At 37.2% G+C, this 19,203-nt stretch overlaps 1 protein-coding gene across 2 annotated transcripts in view; it reads right to left on the bottom strand.

The window, feature by feature from the left end:
- The window catches only part of PRKG1 (protein kinase, cGMP-dependent, type I), a 1,720,113-nt gene that overhangs the window by 1,034,739 nt on the left and 666,171 nt on the right, over positions 1-19,203 (bottom strand). For both annotated transcript variants that reach the window (XM_006831109.1, XM_006831110.1), the window contains exon 3: positions 14,581-14,694. In XM_006831109.1, the coding sequence (XP_006831172.1) occupies positions 14,581-14,694 (114 nt within the window). The remainder of the gene's footprint in view (positions 1-14,580; positions 14,695-19,203) is intronic.

Raw genomic sequence — 19,203 nt, forward strand, 5'->3', positions numbered from 1 at the left:
GTTCCGGCTCACAGTGATCCTATATAGGGTTTCTAAGGAGTAGTTGGTGGGTTTGAACTGCCAATCTTGTGGTTAGCAGCCTAGTGCTTATCATAACTACCACTTCATACGAGGATTCATTGTTAAGTGACCTCAAGTCAGTTCTGACTCGTAGCAACCCTATACTGGATGTTTCCTAGCAATAGCTGGTGAGTCTGAGCCACTTACCTTGTCCAGGACTCACCCGACAAAGCCACATCAGGACTCCATTTTCACAAGGCAGCAAATCTCTCATCACTACTTGCTATTCCAATTTACTCAGCCCTGTTAACAAAGGGCATACATAACAGCTTGCAATGCAACATATTCATGAAACATGAATGCAAAGTATTAATATTCTAATTCAAGTTAACTAGTTATATAGACCAAGAAATATATGCATATCCAAAGCACTACAAATAAATATTGAAATTGCAGAAATAAGCATGCACACTAAAAAGCAGATCAATATAATCACAAATTTCAAAAAATTGTGCAAGGTGTAAGGTTTAAAATGTAAATTGCAGTGCTTTCTCAGTAGTAATCTCATGGATGAGACGTCCTGGTGGCAGGACAAGTGCTCAGCTGCTAGCCTAAAAGTTGGTGGGTAGTCAGAGAAGCGGTGAGGCCTGAGATGGAGGCAGAGAAGACGACGCCAAGAGATGGTGTGGCTGGGGCCTCGGGATCAGGAGATGGAAATGGGCTGAGGACTGTGGTGGGGGGGTGCAGGCTTACAGGGTACACCCTTTGGTTGGGTGAGGATGCATGGATGGGATGGTAACTGTGCCAATGAAATGATAAATGATGGAATGAATGTAAAGCTAATGTTCCCCCATGTAGACTATTACACAATTCACAATAAAACATTAAAAAAAAAAAAAAAGTTGGTGGGTAGAACCTTCCAGAATTTCTAGGGAGAGAAACCTTGTGAACTACTCCTGTAAGCATTGTTGCTTGTGTTAAGTGCCATCAAATTGGTTCAGACTCATAGGGACCCTGTATAGAGTTTCCACCGAGCAGCTGGGGGTTGGAGCTGCCTACCTTGCAGTTAGCTATCCAGTGCTTATCCTGCAGTGTCAACCAGAACTTCATCCTAGAAAACACTATGAGGTAGTTCTTCTCTGTCATATCAGGTCACTATGAATAGGAAATCGACTGAACTGCCCACAGCTACCAACATCACAACAGAGTTATGGAGAGTTTTTAAACTACTCTGTCATATGTATATATTTTGAGGATGTATTAGCTTTGTGATCATAAAAAGTTTAAATGTTTTCAAAAGGCATGTTGAATTATTTCAAACAAGGATTAGGAAAAAGCAAAACAAATGTTCCTGTTGATTCTATAATAATTGATTATTATCATCAATGGTCAAAATCAGTCAGACAGAAAAATAAAGCATAAATAGGAGATTCTAGAGAGTGAGTAAACAGGAATTATATATTTCATTTAGTATTTTGTCTTTTTCCCTAAAACCAAGGCTCTTAAAGCATCTTGATATATTTTTTTAAAGAGTACCCAAACATCTGGAGCTCATTTCCATTTTTATTTGTCCTAAATCTGAGTACCAAGAAATCACATCCATATAAATGGAGAAAAGATTGAAGTTGTCAATGGCTCCATTTTGTTTGGATCAACCATCAACACTCATGGAAACAGCAGTAAGGAAATCAAATGACATATTGCATTGGGCAAATCTGCTGCACATAGACCTCTTTAGAGTGTTGAAGAGCAAAGATGCAAGTGCACCTGACCCAACCCATGGTATTCTGAATAACCTCATATGCATGCGAAAGCTGGACAGTGAATAAAGAAGACCATAGAAGAATTGACATATTTGAGTTATGGTGTTGCAGGAGAATATTCAAAGTACCATGGACTGCCAAAAAAGAAACAGATCTGTGTTGGAAATCCACAGAGTGCTCCTTGGAAAATAGGATGGCCAGACTTCATCTTTCATACTGCAGACATATTGTCAGAAGGGACCAGTCACTGGAGAAGGATATCATGCTTGGTGAAATGGAGGGTCGGAGAAAAAGAGGAAGACCCCTCAATGAGTTGGATCAGCACAGTGGCAACATCAATGGGCTCAAACGTAACAAAGATTGTGAGGTTGGGCCAGGATCGAGCAGTGTTTCATTCTGTTGTGCATAGGGTCGCAATGAGTCAGTACCGACTCGATGGCACCAAACAACAACAACATATTTGATTACAGAAAAAGGAAATTAAGTCTTGATGTCTCAGGTCTACCAAATTTGAGTTTCCAAAGATGCTTAGTATTTCAGAAAGTGTCAGAAAGATTATCTTGATATTCTTAAATTTTCATATGCTATGTTTTTGGATGCACAAAGACTGGAGAAATTTCATACTGAAGAGAGTTCCGTTTCCTAAATTTATAGGAGCTCATTCCAGTTCATGTTATGATTACGTTTCATTAATAACTTTTATCTTCTGTGTGTGAATGGCAGCTTCCATTTGAACTGCTGTATTTCTACATCAATGAGACAATGAGAGGCAATGAAAAGGAACAATTTTCAGAACTTGGAGGAATGTATTTTTAGGGAAATCTTAGATTGTAGTTGAAAGATGGAGGGTTTTGTCAGAGAATAAGGATATATATATATATATATACTTCTCTAGAAAGAACATGGTAGAATAAAGAGGAGAGAAAGCTTCTGTTCTCAGGAAACAAACAAATTGGACATTAGGCGTTCTTGAATTCTAATACTAAACTATAGGTATCATTTGCCTAAAATATTTCTTTCATAAAAACAGCACTGTAAAGACATGCTTAGTAGTCATCCAGTCTTCATTTGTCTAAGGTCTTGATGTACATAGCACGTGTTTCAAGTCTGTGAATGCATATGCACACACTCCAAAAACACGTACTAACATTCCTCATGAATGCCCTGAGAACCTTGCTAGGAGGAAGGGAATGACAAGAGGACTCTCAGACAACAGAGATCAGCACTGTTTACCTGCTAAAGTTAAAGGAAAGGGATGTCTAGGCTGTGAGATCTGGTTGATGCCCCTTACATTCTTATCTCTGTAGTGGGATTTTAATGTTAGTGTTTCCTGTATCAGTTCATTCCAAGTATACATCTGAACCAAATTTACAGGGTAGTAGCTGTCAGAAAAGGAGAGGAACATACCTCAGCTCCTGGGATTCTTCCTGGCACCTCATCCTCTGGAACATGGCCCTTCCTATAGATTTCAAATGGTGCTCTGAGTTCTCAGTGGTACCTTACAGGTAAAAGTAATGAAGATTCCACCTCCCTGCAGAATTATATTATGTATCTATAGCAATAGATGTGATGATAACAGTGACTGTTGAATATTCACCAGGTGTGGCACTACAGGATCAACACTGGACTGCGAGCCAGTGTTCAAATTCACCAGCTTCTTCTCAGAAAGCCTGTACAGGGTCGCAATGAGTCAGAATCACCTTAACAGCACTTAACAACAATCTCTATACTAGTTTCTTAACAGTCTCTAGTGCAATTTTTGCCACATCCCTTACTCAGGTCCAGCAACTTTATTTGTGGAACGATTCACAATTGATAAGTGACAGATGTGAATCCTGCAACATACCCTAGATCTTACGCTCGGAATTATTCCACTATTTGAGGCACAGGTCAATTTTCATGTTCTTAAAAACCTGCCGAGACCCAGGCTTACTGGTCGGAAGTAAGCCCTCGACCATCTTTCAGATATGGAATGAAATGGATCCTCATGACACAGTTTTCAGCTAAGCAGTAGATAGGTACAGAGGGGTGTCCACCACAGAATGGTCATCAACCATTCAAGATCAAAAGGGCAACATTTACCTATGGACAAAGTAAGAAGGGATGGGAAGGAGGGTGGACCGGAAGTAAGAGTCACAGGAAGGAAGTGGCATAAATGTTGATATATGGAGGGGAGTGCAATTACTCAGATACAATAGTGAATGATTTCTTTAATCTAAAACTGATTACCTCTGTAAACCTTCACTGAATTCACAATAAAACGTTTCAAAAACCAACCTGTTCAGAGATGTTAAGAGCTATTTCTATCTCTCCTCAGAAATCTTGGATATCTCTTGTTTGTCAATAATTCTCCAACTAGATTACAGATACCTGAAAAGACTGCTGCCTTTTCCTGTTGCTGTTCTCCTGGGTACTTGCCAGTCCTTCAGAGAACTTGGTGTGAATTTAAGAAATTCTTTGTGGATGGCAATATAGATCTGAAATTGGATATGTATGTATCATATGCTGGAAATTACATTTGAGAAAATCTATTTGGATGTTTTACTGGAAAAATCATTCATGAGAAAGTTTGCAGACTCAGGTATATGGTATAAGGAAGTTACTTAGACCTTCTCAAGTTCATTCATGTTATTGATCCCTAAGTTGCAGGTCTATTTAATGATATTAATCCTGGAAGTCAAAAAGGCAACATTCACCTAAGGACAAAGTTGGGCAAGGATGGCAAGGAGGATGGCAATGGAAATAGAAGTAGTTAAAGAGCTTAACTGCTAACTGCAAGGTTGGTGGTTTTAAACTCTAAGCCACTTTGAGGAAGACAGATGTGGCAGTTTGCTGCTGTAAACATTGTTGTTGTTGTTAAGTGCCATCATATCAGTTCTGACCCATAGTGACCCTGTACAGGGTTTCCAAGGAATGACTGATGAGCTTGAATGGTGACCCTGGGGTTCAAACTGACTTTGTAGTCCAGTGCATTAACCCATAATGCAACACCGGGACTCACTTGAAGATCTATGGGACAGTTTTACTCTGTCCTATAGGACTATTATGAGTTGGAATAAACTTGACAGAAATAGGGTTTTATATGGTTAAGGTTAGAGATATTATCCATAGCCAATTAACCAATATAGAGTAGATGTAAAAACCCAACTAGATGGATTGGCCAAGTGGCAGCATTGATGGACTTAAGTGTGGCAACAGAAGTGAAGTTGGACCAGGATCGGGCAGTGTTTCGTTCTGCTGTGCATAAGGTCGCTATGGGTTGGTACCGACTCAATGGCACCTAACAACAACAACAACAACAACAACAAAGATATCCAAAGTAATGTGGATTCAGCTACAGCAGTGGTATTCAAATATGATATCTAATTTGTAATATAACATGCCAGAGAAGTACCCAAGCAGAACCTGTGACCAGAAAAACCTGATTTTATATGCTTCATATACTGTAGCTCTCCATGAAATTGTGCTTTAGAAATGGATTTTTAAAAAATTCAACAAAGAAGAATGTCTGAACAATGCGAGTCCCCCTTAGAAAGCTACAGATAACATTGCTTTCAAGACAATTAAAAATTGCTCTACTAGATGAGGGAGGAATTTCCACGATTGTTGTTACATGCCGTTGAGTCAGTTCAGACTCATAGTGACACTGTACAGGGTTTCCTAGGAGTGGCGGGTAGGTTTGAACCACCGACCTTACAGTTAGCAGACAAGTGTTTGTCCTACAGCACCACATCAGGACTCTACGCATGCAAGAAAAGTGTATTATTTTCCTTCAAAAGAAACAAGTTGTAAGAAACATTTCACTTTAGTGGGTTCTGTTCATCTACCTGAGCCCAACCTGTTTTTTGATCTATGTCTTTCCTTCCTTGTTTTCTGAGAAATCAGTATTTCCTTTCTAGGAGTTTCCTGTCATGTTCCCAATGAAAACTGAATTCCATGGCACCCTTTCAAAAATGGGCTGTCCCACCTCCTTCCCCACATCCTTTATCGCTCCACACCCCAGGATTCTATTGAGGCTCAATTCCAAGGAACAACCCCATTTATTTCTCAATGAATGTGATACACAGATGTCATTTCAGTGTCCAATTATCAGATATGCATCAGTCTAGGAAGCTGGGAGTTCTCATTATGAATCAAATCCATGGCCATTTAGTGAAATTACAAAATAATTTTCCTTCTCTTTGTCCAATGGTTTGTTTTGGATTGCGCCAATCAACAAGAGACAGTCCATAGATTGAGTCATTCCCAACAAAGCAGCTCTCTTAAAAATGCTCACCATGGAATGGTCAGTCATTCAAAAGCACAAAAACAACATATTCCTAAGGACAAAGTTGACAAGGGATAGCAAGGTAGGTGAAAATGCAAATAAAACCACAGGGAGGAAGCAGGATAACTTACCTTGCATGGAGGGGATTGTAATCATTGAGATAAAACAAAGTGTATGAATTGTTCCATGGTAAAGCTGATGATCTTGTCTGTAAACCTTCACTCAATTCACAAGGAAAAGTGAAAACAAAAGAAAAAAAGCATATCTACACATTTGTTATTGCCTAATCAAACTACACTCATGACCAGTACAGAACAACAAACGAAAACCTAAATTCTTTTTCTTGTTGTTTGCTATCAAAGTCTTAGCCATCAAATTAAATAATTCTTAAAGAGATTCTTGGTAACAATGCACAGCAGCCCATTCGTTTTTAATTTTTCTCCTTCCCTCTCAACCTACTTTCCTTTTATTTTCACTTGTTACTAATCATCAAAAGAATATGTTAACAATCTGTACAATGCTGGCGCTTTTGTATTAATGCTGTGTCTCACTCCCTAAAAACACACAAACAAAAAACTCAACCTTCCTTAAATACCTCTGCTTAAATGCTTCCAAACAGTAGCAAGAATAAAAACAAAGCTGCTAATAACACTGACTACTTACTACAATGCCTGTAATTTACCTTTAAATGATAATTAAATAGAAACAATCTGATGTGTGTGAGAGTGTGCATAAGGATAGATTAATATTAATTCAGCATTAATAGAGTTCCTATGAAGTCTAGAAAAAAAATTCTAAAGCTATAAAGAAAAAAAAAAAAGCAGTTTAATCACTGTTTCCGCTATTCTGAAATTCACTTTAAATCTACTTTAAAAATAAAGGAATACTATTACAGAATAAGGAGCTCTGGTAGTGTAGTGGTTACGAGTCGGGCTGCCAACCTCAAGGTCAGCAGTTCGAAACTACCAGTGGCTCCGCAGGAGAAAGATGAGGCGTTCTGCTCCCATAAAGATTTACAGCCTTGGAAACCCTGTGCAGGGTCACTATGAGTCAGAACCAACTCCACGGTACTTAACAACAACAACAACAACATTAAGGAATACCTACTGCACACACAAACTACCAACCATTGTGAAAATTGCACAACAAAGAAGACAAAATATCTGATTGGGGCATACTAAACATTAGAAACTTAGGTGCATCAAAAGATTTCATCAAACGGGAGTCCGCATAATGGGAAAAAATCGTTTGCAGTAATGTATCAGACAAGGGACTAATGTCTAAAATTTATAAGAAACTACAACACCTCTACAAGAAATGACAAATAACCCAATTAAAAAATGGGCAAAGGACATGAACAGACACTTCACCAAGGAAGAGATTTGGGCAGTCAACAAATATACGAAGACATGTTCACAATCATTAGCCATCAGAGAGATGCAAATCAAAACAACAATGAGATATCATTTCACACCAGCAATAAAGACGCAGTTCAAAAAAGCAGAGGACAATAAATGCTGGCGAGATGTGGAAAGACTGGGACCCTCCTATATTGCTGGTGGGATTGCAAAATGGTCCAACCACTCTGGAAAACAGTATGGCACTTCCTCAGAAAGTTGGAAATAAAATACTGTAATACTGTATGATCCAGCAATTCCTCTACTTGCATATACAAGCCATAGCATGAGTAGATACTTGCACACCAATGTTCATAGCAGCACTATTTACAATAGCAAAAAGATGGAGACAGCCTAAGTTGCCATCAATTGAAGAATGGATAAACAAACTTTGGTAAAGCATACCTGCTACATATCCATTTGTTCATGTTAGTCTGCTATGCGGTATCCTGAGTTCCTAGCAAGTTGATTCCTTTATTAAAGAAAAGCATTTCTTAGTTATATAATGAGATTTATGTTACTAATATCACAGTCTCTCATACTTCGGACATATTGTCATGAGGGAACAGTCACTGGAGAAGGATATCATGTTTGGTAAGGTGGAGGCTCAGAAAAAGAAAGGAAGACCCCCACCCAAGAGATGGATTGGCCAAGTGGTAGCATCGATGGACTCAAGCATGGCAACAGTAGTGAGGATGACCCAGGATCGGGCAGTGTTTCATTCTGCTGTGCATAGGGTGGCTATGAGTTGGTACTGACTCGATAGCACCTAACAACAACAATATCACAGCAGTCTTTAACAGACAAATATGATAACATTTTACTCAGAAGAATATTGTCTAATTATCTCATTAAACAGGCATACCAACTTTCCTAACACTGCACTGATATACTGTGCTTGCCTCATTGTCTCTTGTACGGACAACTATGTGGTCTTTAGACTACGTTGCTATCACCAGAGTCATGTTTCCAGTCATCTTCATCAGCTAACATCTATGTCTTCCAGGATTCATAGTAAAAAGCAAGCAGTAAGCTGGGAGAAAGCCAAGAGTGCGTCTTCTTAATTTGCCTCTCAGAAAGCAGAACAGAGAAGATTTCATTAGCACGGTTATCTTTGCTCTTTGGCTGTGGCACAAGGAACATGACAGAATGTAGTTGCTCATGCTCATTAAAACCCCAAGGAGTAAATAGCTGCATATATGACTTACTTGTGCTGACAAACAACACTGCTTTATTTTCACATGAGAAATTATTTTTCACCCATGTGATGTTTCACGGAACTTTATGATGACATTCTTACAAAATACATGACTACATATTCCATTATTTGTTTTTGTTACATGCCATCAAGTCAATAGTGACTCACAGTGACTCTGTATAGGTTTTCAAGGAATGGCTGGTGGGTTTGAACTACGGACCAATGTGGTGCAGTCCAGTGCTTATTCTATAGCACCACACCAGGACTCCACTCTGGGGTTTAGTCATCTTAAGAAAATGTCATGGTGAATGGTCACTAAGAGAGCACCTATGATTAGTTTCTTCAACAATGAAAACGGGCAGTCTCTTCAGCTCCTTTACCATTAAACAGCACTGTACATTGGCCTTATAGTTTACAAGTGTTGCATTTAGCACATTTTGAAATGCCTGTTCAAAATTCTTCATTCAAATCGTTTATTTGGTTTTTTTTCCCCATTCATCTTTTTAGTTTTTTGACAGTCAGCTGACTTTTTTTTTGAGTCAGTTGGATAATGTAATGTTTGAAAGAGAGCTACAAGGCAATGTCCAAATACTTCACTGAATAGATGCATATTTATTTTAGGAACTATAGCAAATGAGAATCCTTTAACTTTGTTCTTAAAATGCTTCTGATGTCAACTATCCCTTAACTAATATCCTATGAAAGCTAAATTATAAAACCAAAGCAGAAAAAGATTTTTACCAGGTTTAATTAAACTCATCAATTTGTAATTATTGTTGTTGTTAAGTGCCTTGGAGTCAGTTCCGACTCATTCTGATTCCCTGTGTAGGGTTTCCAAGGAGCAGCTGGTGGGTTTGAACCACTGACCTTGTGGTTAGCAGTCCTGTGCTAATCCTACAGTGCCACATGAGGAATTTTAGATCTTGTATAATTTGTTTAGGTTAATTCTGTGTTGAAATGTTTTCACATAATGGAAAATTTGAAAACACTTGATATAAATAATCTAAGGAGAAAGACTTACTTAGATACTTTCTTTACCTTAGTAAATGAAGAAAATATCTTTCACACTTACTATAGACACACTTTGTAGATGATTTTCTATAATGACCATCTTGACCTGACACCAAATGTTTTCATACAAAGATAGAAAAACATTTATTCTTACTTTTTTTAAAAAAAAGGAGTGAATTTGAATGGAAACCCTGCAAGAAATATATTATCAAAGGTCTGAGGAAATTATGAGTTGGAAACTCAGAGGAGAGAAGCGGGACTTCATTTTAGTCTCTTCAGGCAAAGACCCCCCAGTTCCTGTGCAGCTGAAGTTGGAACCAGGGGCCATGTAACTCAAACATCATAAAAATCCCAGCACAGTTGTCTAGAATGTAAGAACTGATCCAGCAAAATGCAGATAAAACAAGGAAGCAACACACATGTCCTTATACAAATTCACACACAGGTTGTCAATGAGTCCCTCTCATTCTTATAAACTGAGTACCTTTTCATTTCTATTTTTAGATTTCTGGTAACCTCAGCTTTCCCATGTTTGTGATTTTGAAGAAACCTGGGCTAAATACAAAGTAAGAGGCCTAGGGTACGTGCAAATTGATGTTGCTTTAGATGTGCGGATACGGAGTTAAGGTGAATTCACAATCCAGAGTTAACACTTCAGGAAAACGAATCAGAAAATCTAGGTGTGGGAACCAAGTAACTAGGGGGCTCAGTGAAAAAGATAGAAATTCCTGTGTCATGTAGGGCTTGAAAATGGACATTAAAATTCTCTGTTCTATACACAATGCCAAAATATTTAGATACAATTTGAAAAAATTTGGAGCCATTAATTGTCTGGTACTGTAGAAAACAAAGATACCAATTGAACCTTTTTTCCTTCCCAGGGTATCTGGAGTGTTTGGGATTGGACAGATACAATCAAAGTTGCATTTTTTAAAAAGGTTTCTAACAATGAGGTTATATCTGTGTAGGAATGTTAAAAGATTATCTCACATTTTCATGAGTACCCCATTTCCACAAAGTGTGCAGTTCACGGTTTTTGTCTGCAAACTCGGGTACTTGGCCCAGAGATCACTCAGTTCATTTTTAGGGCTCCAAGACTCTTTAGAAGAATTGCCTTTCTAGAGGACTATGGTATGAGAGCAATGCATGTTAGAGCCATGAACTGTCTTGTGTTGGCTTCCCTAGGTGGTCTGCCCCTTTTTTGTTTGGTTTTGTTTTGTTTTTAGAGAAGCAACGTGATCTTGATTCATCTGAGATTTGTTTTGTTTTAAAATTTTTTAAAAAATTGTATGATACAAGGCAGACTTCAAGAACATTTCTGAGCATGAGAAATGATACCATTTGATATAATTTTATAAAGTGGCATTTTTGTATCACATATAATTTTTTAAAATCTAGAAACTATGTAGCCATGAATATCTTCAGGACAACAGTTAGATTTTTGTTTCTAATCTAATAACTGCCGATTTTTACTAAATTGTTTTCCAAACTATAAATCATCACAAATACTATAAATTATTTCTACATTTATTATTTTACATCTTCATATTTTGAGAATAATAGTATTTTATAGAATAGGATACACTATGAATATAGATTTTCTGTATCATGCTATAACATTTTTTTCCACATCACTATAATTTTGATCTTTATAAACTGTTCTTCCAAGTACAACCAGAGTCACCAGTGCTATAGATTCACTAACCATCAGAAGAATACCCTTTGGTTATGCCCAGGTGAAAATCAAAAGGCTTCCTTCAAGCAATACTGTGGTGTTTCTTTCAAATGGATCAATATCAATGGCATATAGTCAACTTGCTAGCATAGGTTGAACAGCAGCCTTGACAAATTCTATGCAAACCAAAGTTACTAAGTCTTTTAAACTACAATTTAGAATATATAGATGTTAAGACACATTTGTTATCAAGGGAAGTCATAAAATTTACTAATCATGGTATCATGAATTTGACTTTATACACTTTAGAAAGTGCTCTTTTGAATGAGGAACAACTCATGGACACTGGAGATCACATCATGCCATCTAGGATTTAGTTACTACCATGAGATTAAAACTGAATTAAAATGCTAAAGAGTTTTCAGGCTGACCTAAGGAGAAAGATGGAAGACAGGGGATCATCAACTACATTTTTAACCAAAAGTAGAAAGAGATGTTGGAGGAAAGGGAGTTACAAGCCCAGAAGAGAAAGAAAAATCATGCATAAGTAGGCTACGGTGTAGAAAAATGAATATCCTCAGACTTAGAGGATTTCACCCAAGTGTATGAGTCCATTTTGAAAGGTACTCCAAAAAAGCATCACTGCCAAGATAAACGTTGAGAGGAAGTGAGCAATAGTCAGTGCAATCCTAGACAAATGGTTGGACTGACAAGTCAAACACGATTAAGCACATCACAAAAGATCACATGCACAGAGTAAAGTAATACTTGGGGTTCCAGTCAGTAGTCATTTAGCAAAAGAAGCATCCATATTGGAATCTAATCAGATTCTACAGTGACCAAGTGAAGGGCATAATTTAAACATATAGAAAAAGTACTGCTTAAGAACTACACTCATAAGTAAATTCTCAGGACAGTTGAGAAGATGAGACCAAAAAGTTCTGAACAGTAAATACTACTCACGTTTTAGAGTTCTAATACAACATTCAGAGGAAACAGTTATTAATCAACAATCAATAATTACTCCTTATTCATGCACAGAACATCTGCACCCTATAAACAAGGAGATTACTTGCACACCTAACCTCTTTTCTCAATACAATGTCCATATTCTAAGTAAGCACCATGAAGAAAAAAACACAAACACATGTATACTCAGGAGCTTTCTTTGACTTTGTGTAAAAAGATCCATCACTCATTTCTTTGATGATGGATATTCTTACTCCCAAAATCTTAGCGTTAAAATTTATACTTAACACCCAATTCATTGTTGCTGGATCAGATATATAGGACCTATTTAAATGACCAAACATACGTATAATAGAGGCGAACACAGAGTAAAAATAATTTTTACAGAAGGCTAATAAAAATTCACTTTACAAAGCAAGGCAATCATCTTATAAAAACAAATGCTATAGAATTCATTTTAAAAGAACGCTTTGCCTATTTAAAATACATCCTTATTAACATATTTCAAAAGATTACACACCGTATTATTATCAGTTATTGACTGGTGTGGTGCTGTGGGCTAATGCGTCAGACTGCAAAGCCGTTTGAACTGCAAGTTTGGTAGTTTAAGATCACCAGCTGCTCCTTGGAAACCCTATACAGGGTCGCTATGGGTCAGAATCTACTCGACAGCACTTAACAACAACAACAAGTGACTCTTAAAGTTTTGTAGTTTCAATTAGCTTAAATAAAAAGGATACAGAAATCCTTCATGCTAAAATGTTTTTGAACTTTTTAAATGCTATACACAATTTTGAGAAATCCTGTTTTAATCGAAATGTGTTATCCTGTCCTTTGTCCTAAAATGAATATACTCATATTTCTCATGGAAATGGAGCAGAAGAGTAAAATTTGTTTTACTAAATGGAGTCATCATTGTTTTTAATTTTTTTTTAATTTTATTACTTTTTTTTTTTTTTTTTTACTTTTCTGGTTAAGACACTTTTTTAAGTGAGTTAAAGTTATGGCAGATCCTGTTATGGTTCACTGTGCTTCACTGTTTCGAATCAGTAATTAAATTATGACATTAATAAAAATCATGACTGCATCCATCAATCAAAAGAGTGTGCTCTCAGAGATCAAGAATCAAAGGCCAAAAAGTACTCTTTCTAGTTGGGTATGGCTGCCATGGATCCAACATTGACTCAATTAATGAAAAGGAAATTCACAAATACCATGTGAAGTATGGTTTCTAGCTGACCATGTACTCTACAGCTCCTTACAATTCAAGTCTCAGGGTCATGTGATGAGTCAAATATTTGTAACACTTCTGAAGAAGTCAATAGATATTCAAAAAAATCTATGGCATTGGACCTATTGCATAATACCAGTGATAAAACTAATTCATACAAACATTTTTTTTACCTTGCTAATACCATTTTTATTAAAGTATAAAATCTAATTAAAGTAATGCATGATTGAAATAACCTATAGAACCACATGTCAGAAGGACTTTTCAAACAGGACATACGTCCATGTCTGCCTCACAAAAAGACAGATTTCCATTATTGGCTTTTGGATTTAACTGTTACATATTCATTGCATCCTGTACAAAGGAGGAGAGAGAAAAAATTCTATCTTTTGCAGCTGCTTCTACTGAGCAACAAAAGTTGCTAGAGAAGTCATATATACACATATATGTAAAATTAGAGAAACAAGCTGCTTTATTGCCCAGATTTAAAATAAGCTCAATCAGTAGAAAAGAAAACTGTTATAATATACAGCTTGATGAGCAGCTGAAGACAAGAATACACTTACATGCAGTTTTAGAATTCAAGATATATCTAACATAACACTTTTGAATGAGATGAAGGACATTTCTCCTTATCATTATTCTTAACTGTTGAATAAAAACCAGTAGGATTAATGTGGGGGATATAACCTAGCATAAACAAATATGCAAAAATTCTTAGATATAATTATTTAAAGACAGAGAAAAGGTCTTGCTCCTTTTTAAAAATATTTTATGAAATTACATCATTTTATAAATTCTACTTACTCAGATTTTATCCTTAAAAGAAATAATTTTCATAAAAGACAACAATAAAATTTAACTTATAAGGAATAACTTATAAAGAATGCAAACATTATACTTTCGAAAGAAAACATATCCATCAACTGTATTACAAGGCAAAAATTAAAATGCAGTTTAATATAAAATTAAAAAGACGAAACCAAGAGGCTATTAACCAATGTTCCACAGGTCTAGGGAACAAAGGACATCAAAAGTAATAGACATATATATTTATAAAAGGTCTTACTCTTGACGGTTGCAGTCCGAGTACAGTTGTAAAGAATCGCCAATTCCCCAAACACTTTTCCTGGACCCATGGTGCACAGCTTCACACCTTCTTTTGTAACTTCAACTTTCCCATCTAAAATGAAGAGAAAATACAATATCTTAATTCTGCCACATGCACCATTTCAATTTTTGCAGTTTCAATGTGTGGTAAGATAAGGGTGTGTGTGTGTGTGTGTCATTTTTTTAACTACAAAAGTTATTAATTTAAACAAGGGTCTCACTCACTAAGATTCAGGGTTAAACAATGCAAGAAATACTAGAGAGCACATGAATGAAAATGTTTAACACACACACACCCATTCTTTCTTTGTCAGTGACAACATTTGAGAAGGAGCAAATGGAAGTAGCAGGTAAAGAAAGAAGTCATTCCAAGTACAAAAGTAGAAATCTATGATAGTTCCAATTATAAAATAACTTTGAATCTGAAAGAAAAACAGTATTTTTTTCTCTAGCATATGCCATATACTGGGAAATTCTCATTTGAGTAAGGTATCTATTATGAAAAGGGATATTACTTTGACCCTTGTGCATTACTGAATTGAAACTCATGGTATCTTTTTAGTTTTAAACATCTTATCTGACTTGGGCAAGACAACTTATCTGCTTCTCAGCTCTGCAACACTGACTGTAACAAAAACAAACCCCCACGTGTTGAGGGAAAAGAAAAAGGCACTAAGGCCATTTATATACACTGCTGGCTTCAAACGTGGAAAACAGCATCCTTGAGGGAAAAAAGAGAAATTCTTTTTTTTTTTTTTCCCCCAAAGTCATAGCTATGTAGATTAAAAATTCTATCACCTAGCACAACAGGGGGCAGAAATAAAATGTCAACAAAATCTGTTCTCTATTTAATCCTCTTCTTCTGTTATTTCTTCAAGTTACTTACGCACTGTCTGCAGACAAAAATCCTAATGCTTGGCAAAAGAATGAGCTAGTGATTGAAGCGCACTAACGAACGCCCAACAAGTATTTTCCAAACTTCAGGATTTCATGCATTAACTTCACAACTGCTCCTCATCTGTGTACTTCCTGTCACAGTCAAAATTTTAGAGCACTGATTTAAATTTATCATTTCCCTTAATCAACATTTTTGTCCTTTGTTGTTGCTGTTCATTCTTGTAGAGTAGGTTCCAATTCACAGAAACTTTATATACAGATTCCAATGAGTAGCTGGTGGGTTTGCACCACTGGCCTTGTAGTTAGCAGTTCAATGCTTATTTGACACCACCATCCTAAGTAATAATTATTGTAAAAAGCACACGTTTAATATGATGAATCTTTATTCAAACACTTACGGTGTGATGCTGTGGACTTTAAACCTAATTACTATAGATTTATTTCTTTAATGATACCATTTAGATGAAATCATTTTTAGGGTATAACAATGTCCCCTGAAGTGTGGATCATGTATTACTGGTATTGATAAAAATTTTTAAACTTAATATTTAATACTTTATTTCCATCCAAGTTGTTGCTGCTAAGTGTCATCAAATCAGTTCTGATTCATAGCGACCCTGTATAGGGTTTCCAAGGTGCAGCTGCTGACCACTCTAGAACTGTGTATGAACATCTCCATCTATGTGACATGAATGAACTAATCCAACAATTCAGAAGGTTTAGACATACTTGCTTATTTAGGTATGATCATATTCTAGCTCTCTTGTGGTTAATTGCTTGACTGTAAAAACGAAAACTTTTCCTCTTGAGAAGCACATCAAAACCAATCCAGGGGATCCAGCTTTTCATAAGCTTCAGCCATCCCTAACAGGATTTCCCCCTTTCTCTCAGTGGCAAGCCTTCTGCTCTGAACATTTCATCTGCCACTCAAGTATGATAAGACAGGCTCAGAATATAGCATGGTTGTTTAGAAATTTATAAACTATATAAAGGCAATCTAGGAGTTGAATCTGGTTCTCTTTTCTATTCCTCACTAGTCTTGTGAACTTAGGCAAGTTGCTTAACTTCTCTATACCTTTGATTCTTCACTGTTAAAATTAATAAAATAAAAGTCTCTCCTCCACTGGTAGCGTAGTGGTTATGAATTGGGCTGCGAAACTCAAGGTCAGCAGTTTGAAACTACCAGCTGTTGCACAGGAGAAAGATGAGGGTTTCTACTCCCATAAAGATTTACAGCCTTGGAAACCCTGTGCAGGGTCACTATGAGTCGGAACCGACTCCACAGTACTTAACAACAACAACAACTCCACTAGCGGACTCCTGCATCAGCAAGGGACTTCAAACCCCACAGCCGGCAGTTCAAATCTATCAGAAACCCTTTAAACAGGGCCGCCATGAGTCAGAACCAGTCTGATGGAGGTGATAGGGGCTCCCAAAAAGTAAATAGCAACAAATTTCCAATGTATTATAAAATGTTCTTGACTTAAAGCTTTAGTCAAATTGTGGGTGAAAGGCCTAGTGACCTACTTCCATAAAGATTACAGAGCGGAATACGCTGTGGAGCCATTTTACTCTGTAACACACGGGATCGCCATGAATCAGAAATGAAACAGTGGCATCAGGTTTTGTCAGTTTATAAGTTGTTGTTGTTAAGTGCGTTGAGTCGATTCCGACCCACAGCAACCCTGTGTAGGGTTTCCAAAGAGCAACTGGTGAGCTTGAACCACTGACCTTGACATTCAAAGGACTTTCGCTGTCTGACACATTAGCCCACAGCGCCACACCAGGACGCCTCAGTTAATATACTAAGAGTAAAATGAAAAGGTCTACAGTACTTCAATACACAACTGAGTTTGTAAAAGTCCTTTCCTCAGTTTCTGGTTGATCCATAATTAGAGGTCTTCAGTGGAACAACAACAACAAAAAATTATGTGAGTAAGACCACTGCTAATAATCCTGCTAGAGAGTTTGGGAGTTATGCATCTGCAAACAATGGCCAACTAAGTAAAAGACTAGAAGGACAATTAGGACTCTTATTTCAGCTTGCTAGTTTAAAAACTCAATCTGTGAATTCATTACATCAGAATCAACTAACAAAGTTCAGATATGGCCCTCTAGAAGAAATTGTATATGCCCCGTCCATCTCCACCATAATCCTATTAGCTTCTACTGCCACTCCCTCACCTGAAAACACAATTATATATGCAGATATAACCTATGTTTATCCATATTTAAAAACATATAACACTGATCTGTTTAACTTATATAACATCTTGTAACTGATGGTATTTTTCCTTTACTCATAAGAAGGCTAGAAGATTCAAAGCCAGATTTGTGTATAACCTTAAATAATTATGTAAACAGCAAAAAGATGAAGACTGCCTAAGTGCCGATCAGTGGGAGAATGGATAAACAAACCTTGGTATATGCACACAATGGAATATTATGCTACTTGAAGAATAAAAAGGAAGCTGCAAGCCACCACATAACATGGATGAACCTTGAGGACATTATGCTGAGTGAAATTAGTCACAAAAGGACAAATATTGCATAAAACCATTATTGTAAAAGCTTAAGAAAAGATACCCATACCAAAAGGAAACACACACACACACACACACACACAAATTATTTGTTCGTTACCAGGGAGAGGACGGTAAAACACAGGTTAGGGGAAAGACACATCTAGTTCAGGTGTAGGGGAGGGCAATATACAAGGAGGGCAATATACAAGGAAGGCAATAAAAGAAGGGGGAAGTGATGGAAGAACAAGGTAGATAGGGGAACACTTAGGTATATTTGCACAGGCTAATGGGACAGATGTAAATAGTGATGTATGCTCAACTTTGGAACAATAGGGCTCTGTGATACAGGGATTGAAGCATAGTCTGAATGGGTAAAAGAAGGTAAATAATGTTAAGTTGCTTAACTGTCTTATGGATATTGGTTTCCCTTGCCTATTATTGTAAAATAGACACTTGAGTGGGATAGAAAAGAATATCGAGAAACATGATTACAGATTACAGAAAGCTTGTAAGCCCAACTTCAGCCTATATGTGATTGGATATCTAAGGCGGGTTCTAGAACTTGCCCAGTGAAATAGGCTTTTTGTGGACCTTAGGTGGAATCCTGAGTCCGATTCAGGACCTTCTGAGGTGGGACAATCTCACTTAAAAGGACATGCAAACCAACCCAGAGCAGCTAGAGGAACAGAAGATACTTCCTGAACGAAAGACCAGCAGGAAAAAAGAAAGAAAGAAAAATGGCAGTCTGTTTGGCTATTACAAGAATAAGTTAAGCTGTTCACCAGGGAGCCATTAAGGCACGCAACCAAGTCCATTCGTGACAAACATCCCTCCAAGACTGAAACTCAAAGGAAACACATGAGCAGGAATGTAAGCTTTCTGGCAACTGTTGTTCTACATGTGAGTGGAAGTGGGGATAAAGCAGTAATGAAGACACGGGCTGAGGTTAACCACGTTCCATAGACTCCTGTCGACCTTGAGATGAGAAAGAGAAGAAGAAGGGCTGGTTGGTCCAAAGTTTGGGGAGATTTGGGAACTCCTGAACCCATGGACACTGACTTAGCTATGGAGGGCCAGATCTGAGAGTGAAGCATCCATCCAGCTAATATGAAGTGGTGGTGGTGGGGAGGCACAAGAACACTGAAACTTGCAGATAGTAC

This window comes from Chrysochloris asiatica, unplaced genomic scaffold (assembly GCF_000296735.1).
Source record: "Chrysochloris asiatica unplaced genomic scaffold, ChrAsi1.0 scaffold00003, whole genome shotgun sequence".
NCBI classification, from domain to species: domain Eukaryota; kingdom Metazoa; phylum Chordata; class Mammalia; order Afrosoricida; family Chrysochloridae; genus Chrysochloris; species Chrysochloris asiatica.